At 43.7% G+C, this 9238-nt stretch overlaps 1 protein-coding gene across 1 annotated transcript in view; it reads left to right on the forward strand.

Annotated features, from left to right (window-relative positions):
* PRRC2C (proline rich coiled-coil 2C) overlaps positions 1-8489 on the forward strand; it is a 75801-nt gene extending 67312 nt beyond the window's left edge. Inside the window, exons 32-34 of the mRNA XM_074152734.1 lie at positions 1089-1192; positions 2926-3052; positions 6609-8489. Of these exons, the coding sequence (XP_074008835.1) occupies positions 1089-1192; positions 2926-3052; positions 6609-6872 (495 nt within the window). The 3' untranslated portion in view covers positions 6873-8489. The remainder of the gene's footprint in view (positions 1-1088; positions 1193-2925; positions 3053-6608) is intronic.
* Positions 8490-9238: the final 749 nt, after the last annotated feature.

Here is a 9238-nt window from a genome sequence, read left to right on the forward strand (position 1 = left end):
GCAGTTGCAGCATACTTTCAGGTGAGCAGTGGGTGATAACACTGGATGTGGACACGGCTAAGCTTTCTGTCAGATGTGGCAAAGCCTTTCCCCAGAGCAGGGACTTACCTAGCTCTGAAGCTGCACCTGAAATCCTTACAGCATGTGGCCTAGACTTTAGAATGAAAAAATCTCTCAGGAATTAATTCCATGCCTTGTATAGTAATGGCAACCGGAATTCCTAGGTCACCTAGATGAAGTTTTCATCTTGTCACTCACCAAACAGAGTATATGGTGATTTTTGCACCATGCTGTTTTCTAGCTTCATAGGACCTGGCCAAACCTTCTTACCTTTATAACGTTTATGAGCCCATTTTCCAAGCAGCAGCCTGTTTCTCGCTACAGTTGATGTTGATGTTGGAAAATGATGGTTCATTTCAAAAAGAAATGAGGAAGACCAACAGAGGGACAATGGCCTTAGGTGATTCTTCTGCCCTGTGTTAAGGGTTCCATTATGTTCCTGCTAAAGAAAGTCAACTTAAAACAGCCACTCACTTTTAACTGATTTATTGTTGCTGTTATGCTTCATGGCTGTGTATAGAAATACGCTGTTCCAGAGACTAATTAATTCTGTTGAGTGCATCTGCAAAGTAACATGCAAGATTCATTGCTCCAGTTAGAGTCTGGAGACTTTTGTGTGTGACTGACAGCTCTGTTTTCACTGTGCTTTTGGCTTTTCTGTAGAACTGGGTTGTTCTATGGCATTCTTCGCTTCATGAGGTACCTTAGACAGGGAAGGAAGTTTCAAACCCAAACCATTTTTTTAGGGCCAAATATGTGAAATGAGTCATCCCCTTTTATTATGCAAGAAGATCAAGTTAGAAATCCAATCCCATTGCTGAAAGTGCCAAATAGTGCAGGAAATTTGTACACAGAGGTGCTTGTGGTGCTGGGGTTGTTCTAATTATAAGACACCGTTTTGCAATCTGGCTTTCACCTCCATTTAAGTGACCTATTTTCGTTGAGAGAAACGTGAGGTAAGCTAACAACTTAGTAAATGTAACTTTTCTTTGAACTAGAGTTAACGTGGCAATTGCTGTGTTTTTCAGATATCAGAAATGGACCTGAAGGCCTTTGGAGGTGGCATTGATGTTAAACCTGGAACACCGCCAGTTACTGGTAGAAGCACTACTCCAACTTCCAGTCCCTTCCGGTAAATCTCTCTTAAGCTCAAAATTCCTTGAAATCAGAGCTAGAAAACGTACCTAGTCATGCATGAGCTGCCAAGTCTGAAAGGTATGAGGTATGGGGCTACTAGTGTGAAATACAATGCTTAATCTTAGCTTAAAAGCAGCATTCCAGTAAATAATCAGATCTGCTATAGTTGGCCAGAAGTATATAGCTCTGAAATGAAACATTAAAAAAATATTTATTTTTTTTATTAAACGAAACTGATCAAGTCATGTAAAATGACCTGGGATTGTAGCAGGGTAGATGTATTTGGGGATAAAACTCTTAAGAGAGTTTATCTTAACTGCAGCGCTCAAAGGAAAAACACTTAAAGGCTTACACCTCAGTTGGGGCAACAGTTCTGTTAGACAGCTAAGAATTGCTGCAAGACCTGTAAGCTGCTCACAAGTGAAATTAGTAAGCTGTTCGCAGGTTTGCTTGGTTCATTGACAGAATTAACAGAACCTCACTCATATGCCGATGCACTTCATGGTAAATCTATTGGGCTGCTTGTGGGTGAAGTTATTAGTGGGCTGAAGGAACTTGGAACTTTGCTTTAAGAAAGTTTTGTTGTTGCAAGCTGCACTTCCGTGCATAGTGATTATATTTGGTGGCTTTCACTGTAGCAGACTGACAGTGTTCAGGCTTTTCTAGTGAAGTAGAATTGAGAGTGTAACCTCCTACATGCAATGCTGAAGTCATGCCTCCAATACTTCACCTAAGAAAGAAGTGAAGGGATGAGGAAGAGGAAACATTTGAACTCACAAGCTAGTCAGGATTTAGGAGAATGGACTTGGTGGTATATATCTTACAGATTCTACATGAGATGTCTCCTAGCAACCAAAGCAGGGCTTATCGTAAGCTTTTGCTCTTAAGTGTAGAGATACTGGGAAGATTGATAAAAGCATAATAGATCTAAAGAGTTCAAAATGAAAACTAAACAGAGACTTCTTTAAGCTTACAAAATGATGGGGTGTGTTGAATTTAGCTGGCTTCCTTGCCACTGGTGCCCTGCTGCTCATTTTACATTGAGTAAGTGTATTGCTCACACAGTCTGCTGAGAACTCTGCAAATCAAGCTCCGTTTCCTAAAGAAGACACTTCACTCCTCTCTTTCTCTCTCCAAGGGCTCTTTGGTGCCCTTCCCCCAGATAATCTTTTAGGCTTCATTTAACTCATGGTGATTCAACACCTCTTAAAAGTTTTAATGAAGAGGCATGCTTTTAACCAAATAAAACAGGGAGAGCATTCTCTGTGAATTCTTGAAATCTGCTCAAGCACATTTTGAAACATTTTGACAGGAGGTCAGAGTGGAAGCAGCTGCACATCGCAGTTGCTCCTGTGTGTGCTTAATACTTGTTGTGACAAGCTCTGAACTTGTCATGATAAAGCAAACAATATAAAGGGGGTAGGACTGAACATAAGCTAGCAGGGATGGGAAGGGGAACACGCTCTTAAAGTCAGTATTTGTGTTATGAATCCTGGAAAGGGTATCTTTCCATTTCCTAAATATTTCTGATTATGTTTTCTCTTCATATTCTTAATTTAGGAGTTTGTTTGCATTTGAAACTGACAGTAGATCTGGAAAAATATTAGCTTCTTTGAGAGATGATTTTTTTCCCCTTCCAATGCTGAATTTCTAGTTAAGTTGTAACTGGAGGCAGAAACATCTTCTGGATGACAGTAGCGTGATTCTAACTGGTGTTCTTTTCTTTAGGGCCAGTTCCACAAGTCCTAACAATCAGTCCAACAAAATGAACAGCATTGTCTACCAGAAGCAGTTTCAGTCAGCAGCTGCTGCTGTTAGAATGACACAGCCATTTCCTGCACAATTTGCACCACAGGTAGGTGACTGGTGGCCTCGTACAAACAAATCTGTTCCTCTGCATGACCTGCAGACTTTGTAACTCGGTTGTGTTTCCTATTTATCATGGGAAGATACAAATTGGAATCCTTAAAATGAAATGGTGTGAGAAAACTGATTTCGAGATCAAGGCCAAAAAAACCCTCTCTGATCTTGCTAACTAGTAGTGCGGATTTTGTGGTGTGTTTAATTTTGAGAGTTCTGTGCACGCTGAGGGATTTAATACAAGTTGTGAATGATACGGAACAGACGGTTGTTCTGCTGGCTTCCCCATGCAGCTGTAATGCACCTCATCCTGCAAAAAGAGATCACTCAGTTGGGGAAAGGGAGAAGTTTAGTGTCTCGGAAGGGTCCCAGTGCATATTTTAAATGACTAAAGACAAAGCAGATTTGTAGTTCTTTGTTTGAGATGCAGCTCTGAGGTATCGATGGAGCAGGTCAGGTTGGAAAGGATCTCTGGAGGTCATACAGTCCCTGATGGCAGAAGGTTTGGTTTGTTTCTGGCATTCCAGGGAGCACAGCTTACAAGGGTGGTGCATCTCTGTTACAGATGACTGTATACAGGCTGCTAGGGAAGTGTAGCCTCTCTAAAAATGTAGGATATTTCTTTCGTTCTCTTAGCATTTGGAGTGTTTGACTGCAGGAGTTGAGATTTGATTTTTGGATTGCTGTCAGCAGAGACTACCTAGCCTTATCCGGGCTGCCTTTCACTAGTGACTCCTCCAGTGCCTTGTATCGGTCTCCTCCCTTATTACATGCTGGTTTTCAGTTGTTAGTACTAATTTCAGACACAGCAGCACTACAGGACTGATATTTTTTCTGCAGTTCACGCATGGCCTCTTAACATAAAAGCCTATTTTTTTGACATCAGTTTGAGAGCAGAGCAGTATTTTTTTTTTCCCCTTTAAGATAATGCCAACATGCAATCTAGTTGGCAATTTTCTAATCGCAAAATGTCTCTTTTTGTTGTTTTTTCCCCACTTAGATCCTCTCTCAGCCTAACCTGCTCCCTCCATTGGTAAGAGCCCCATATACTAACACCTTCCCAGCACCTGTTCAGAGGCTGCCAATAGTACCGCATAGTCAGATGCTGCCCCAGATGACCACAGGCCTTATGAGCCACCCTCATTTACTGCGTGTGGCCAGAGGTCTTTGTGGATCAGTGTCTGGAGCCAGAGGCAATCAGGCCCAGGCTGCAATGAAGGTTGAACGAGAAAAAAAGGTTAGTATTTGAACAGCAATGCTGTTAACACCAGTTCGGTCTCGACAGCTTGTAGGGCAGGAACATGTCTGCAAATCGTGTCTTAACTAAAATACCTCTGCACCCAAAGCCAGTAGCCAGGCCTTAAACAGCTGAACTTCTCTAAGCCCTGTTTTTTTTAATAAGAACTCAAGGCTAAAAAATTGGTAGGGAGCTTCCTTTCTCAAGTGGTCTTGCAGTCAGCAATTGTGGGGCTGCCACTGCTGTTGAACGCAATCTGACAACTAAGTTTCAAGAGCCTGTACTTTTTGAATGAGCAAAGCAGCCTACAAACCTGGCTGATAGCTGTCATCTCACATCTGCCTCTCCAGCTCTGAGCAGCAGCATGAACCCTCCTGTTCCAACCAACCTTGCTCCTTGGTGAATCTGGAGATTCATTTCCTGGTGGTTTGAAATGCCTGTGATAATTCTCTGCAGTAGAATGGGGTAACATGGTACACTCTGCAGAAGAGATTGCTACATTTCAGTAGCAAGTGATGAGTCATCTAACTTGTTAAAGCACTTTGGGACCCTTCAGGATGAGGCAAACTCTTCTTACCAAGGCAGGGACTGCAGTACGGGTCATCTGTGTAGGGACATCATTGTACACTGAGCCTGTTTTCTGCAGAATAAGCTGCTTGTACAGATAGATGGTGCCAGGAGTCTCCTTCATCTACTGTCATTTGCCATAACCCCGTGCATTGAGGTGTAAAAGCAGAAGTGTGCGCTTTTCTCAGTGATGTCTGGTTGTAGCAGAATTGATTACCCCTTGGGTTCTAGATACTTGATCTACTTAGTTTTCTACCACCAGTTTATGCTGTAGACTTACCAGGTGATGCTTAGGATATTGTCTTGAGTCTATATTATGAGTTGAATCAAGCCAGTCATAGCAAGTACAAATATGCAGTCGTGGGTTTCTGAATCTCCTTGCAAACACTGTTCAGGAGAATGTGAGTTATTCTGTCATGCTTGGTTACTTGTGATCAAGTCATTCAGCCTTCTAGCCTTCACCTCAGGGGATGGCTGAAATCTGTGCAAAAGATTGCAGGTGTCCACCTGGCTCCAGTAAAATCAGGCTGTTGTTGCAGTCCTGCACACCAGAGTTCATAGATTTGTTTTCTATTCTGCTGCTGGTTGAGCTACTTGGAGCAACTACACAGTATTAAAGCCAAGACCTCTTGTTCAGGCATTTGCTGTTTTGTCTTCCCTGTTGTGTTGTTCACACACACATACCCACACACACCTCCAGCCTCACTTTCTGTAAAAAAAGCATAAAATCTTTAGAGAGGTACATGGAGGTTTAGTGTCTGTATTGTAGTTGGGATTCCTTGTGTAAGATAGACTTTTTTTTCTTTTTTAAAAAGGTGTTTGATTGTATTGGGCTTTGATCGTGCTGCTTTCGAAAGATTGAATTCTTGATGTGACTCCTGCTTTGACTGAGTCTGGAGTGGAAAGCCAAGTGCTTGGGTCTGAAGCATCTGGTCTGCACCATGCTTCACCGGTGAATTTAAAGTGCAGTGTAAAACTAACTGAAACACACAAGCACAGGGGCTGAATTTCACAGGTGCAAGTCAAGGTTACGGGTAGGATTCAGAGGAGGGATTTGAAGGAAGCCAGGCAGGAGTTTGTGCTTCTTGGAATGAGGCCCTGCTTTGAATGGGAAGCAGATAAGGCTTCAGCTTACACATAACACAACCTTGAACCAGGTTCACTTGCATTGCCATTGTAGACTCTGAAGTCTGTGTCCAGGAGAAGAGAGGTGAAAAAATCTGGGTCCTCAGACTAGATTCTGCTCCCGTGATACAGCCCCTGTGCAAGAAGGATGGATCACACTGCAGGAGAAATGACAACTGGCAGGGCCCTGGGTGCCCATAGCGCTTGCGTAGCTGGGGCAGTGTCAGGGCACAGGCAGCGTGCAGACATGCACGCCTTCCGGTCATGTCTGACTCTTACTGAGGAGGAATGCTTCAGTCTGAGCCTTCTGTAGGTGGCGTTTATACTTTCTGAGCTCTGCAATAATGGTGGCATAAAAAGATGTTAGATAGTGCTTGAATCCTGTTTCCTGGGGTGAGGATTAGGAAGAGCAAGGGAAACCTAGGCATGATGTTAAACCACTACTGAAGAGCCAAGCACCTAGATGTGGTGACACCTGGGAAGCAACCGGAAGGAGACTGCCTTTCTAGGAAAGTCTGGCCGCTGCAGTCAGTCCTTCCTCTTTCATTTAGGAAAACTTTCGTGAAGTCACTCTTATTCTAATGCCCTCTCTTCAGTAAATGTATTTTCTCCCTTTCTTAAGGCAAAGCAGAGAGCAGAGGTACTTCAGTCCACCCAGAGATTCTTTTCTGAGCAGCAGCAGCAGCAGAGCAAACCCATAGGAGGCAAAGCGCAGAAAGTGGACGAGAACGGGAGCAAACCCGCCGAGGCGATTGCTGACTCTTCAGGAGTCGGCCAGGACAAAACCGAGGAGAAGCCTACCCCTGCGCCAGCTGCCACCACAAAACCTGTCAGAACTGGACCAATCAAACCTCAGGCAATCAAAACCGAAGAAACAAAATCTTAGAGGCTGTGTTTCCGTGGAGGTGGGGGAAGAGGGGAGGGCGGGTGAGATTTACAGCAGCATGAATTTGTAGCCCAAAGGGCAAGACAACAGTCTTCTCTCCCTGCAGGGCTCCGTGTAAAGGGACACAGACGCTGTCAGCAGTTACGGATGCGAACTGTTGCGTATCCAGCTGGGCTTCTCGGCTCTTTGGGCTTATATCTTCTCTAACAGCATGAAGGCTGCTTTTGGTGTGTGCACGTTCTACACGTGTGCGCGTGTTGTGGCTTACACACCTGTATGCTTCTCAAAGTGAAAAAAAAATAAATTGAGAAATAGCAATGTTGGGGAAGAAGGTGGTCGGGGAGGGCTGTTCCTAGCTGACAAGATGAATACTCTTATTTTCTTCAGGCTCTGATCTTCAGCTGCTATTTATCTTTTTGTAATCCCATGAGTATGAGAACATGCAGATCTGAAGATGGTGCTGGGTCAAGTAATGTGTGTTAAGTTTTTAGTGACTTAAGAAGCTTCTATCTTGTAATAAACAGAGGGATTCATAGAGCTGGCAAAATCGCCTTTGCCGTGCGACGTCTAACCTAACGTAACACGGACAGTAACGCTGATGATGTTGAATTTCCCTCTGAAGGCAGTGCTTTGCTGGCTGCTGCTTTTTGGATGACGATATACTGTATTTAGATCACCGTATGAAAACGCTACTTGGCCACCGGTGTCCTCTGCACCCACTCCCCCCTCAGTCGTTCACCTCAGGAGTTAAAAGGTTCATTGCATCAATAGTCAAAATTAGTTCTGTTCACCTCTGTCCCGCTATCTTTATATGATACGAGTGATCTTTAAACGGTTTCCAGCTTATGTCTGTATACAGCAACGAGCACTTAGAACTGTGCCACAAGAATAAAAGAAACCTTCTCGAATTAAAGAGAGTTTTATCTCAAAGGTGCATTCTTTATATCGGAGCTGCGTCGCACCACCTCCTTGCCCACAGTGTGCTGGAAAGTAGAATCAAGTCAAATAAATGCCTTTTTAATTGTATCCTCTAGTATTATAGCTGTAGGACAGTACTGTATGATACTTCTGTGAATGTAAGATATCCTGTACCTGCTTATGATATGTAGTAGTGACTGTGCTATACTGGAGCTGTTTTTAATAATGTTATTCTAGAGGTTTTTTTCCAGACAATGATTGAAAAAAGCTAATAAAAAGCACCAGGTACCACATCAGTAGCAGAATTTGCTGGTTTTTTCTGGGATTTTTTTTTTTTTTTTTACTTTTTTTGGAAGGAAGAGTGAGTTGAAAGTCTAATGTGTATAATTTTGTTCAAATGACTGCAGAGGCTGGAAAGGCTGTTGCTGCTATTGATGCCTAGTGAATCGCTATTGGTTATCTTTTTATATAAATATATATATAATTTGAATTTTTGGAAACTCTAGCTGTGATGTCAACTTTGGAAAAAAGTATCCCACTTGTAGTGTGAGTTGGCATTGTACAGAAATTAACAGCCATATTGGTCTAGAAATGTTAAACTTAATTTTTTTTCCATTTGTACAGGGGTAACGCACTGTATTAAATATGTACGGTCTTATTTACATGGGTTTGATTACAAAAACTAATAAAGTATTCTCTAAATAAAGCATCCGGGTAATCTCATGATTAGCGCAGTGCTGCAGGATGCAAGGAGAGCACCTGAACATCGTGTGCCAGGCGAAGAGTGTGCATTACAAGCTTGGGAAAACAGACTTCTAAAAGAAAAACGGTTTGAAACGGCTTATTTTTGTTTCCTCCGGCACTTCTGCCGTCGTTCTCCAGCGAAGGTCTCGCAGGACGTGGCTTCCCTCTAGCCCTGGAAGGAGCCGGCCGGTTGCGTTTGCGGGATGTGACATCCCTGGCGTGTTGGTGAGCTGCTGGTGCTGGAGGCTTGCGTTTTGATCCCTAAAGAAGAACCGCTCGTCGGAGGAGACCAGGATGAACCCCGCCCATTACTCTCATTTTGTGGGTGACTACAGGCACCGGTGGCTGCACAAGCACCCGTCCAGAAGGGGCTTTCCTGCAGGGGGGAGCAAGAGTGAGCCTTGAAGTGAGCTTTCCCAAGGAAGCGGGAAGCTCCTGTCTTGGGCTGTTCCTCAGCTGCTCCCTTCCTAACTCACTGCAACCAACACACACTCGGTCCCACACATTTAACTCACGCAGTTACTGATACCGGGGGGTATCAGAACATGAGGGGTTGAGCGGCCTCCAGCCCTTCAGTTGTGGAGGTGAAGGTGAAACGCTGGAACAGGCTGCCTGGAGAGGTTGTGGAGATACTCAAAACCTGCCTGGATGCGTTCCTGTCCAGCCTGCTTTAGCTGAACCTAGATGGACTAGATGATTTCCGA

The sequence above is a fragment of the Numenius arquata genome, chromosome 8 (genome assembly GCF_964106895.1).
Source record: "Numenius arquata chromosome 8, bNumArq3.hap1.1, whole genome shotgun sequence".
Taxonomy (NCBI): Eukaryota; Metazoa; Chordata; class Aves; order Charadriiformes; family Scolopacidae; genus Numenius; species Numenius arquata.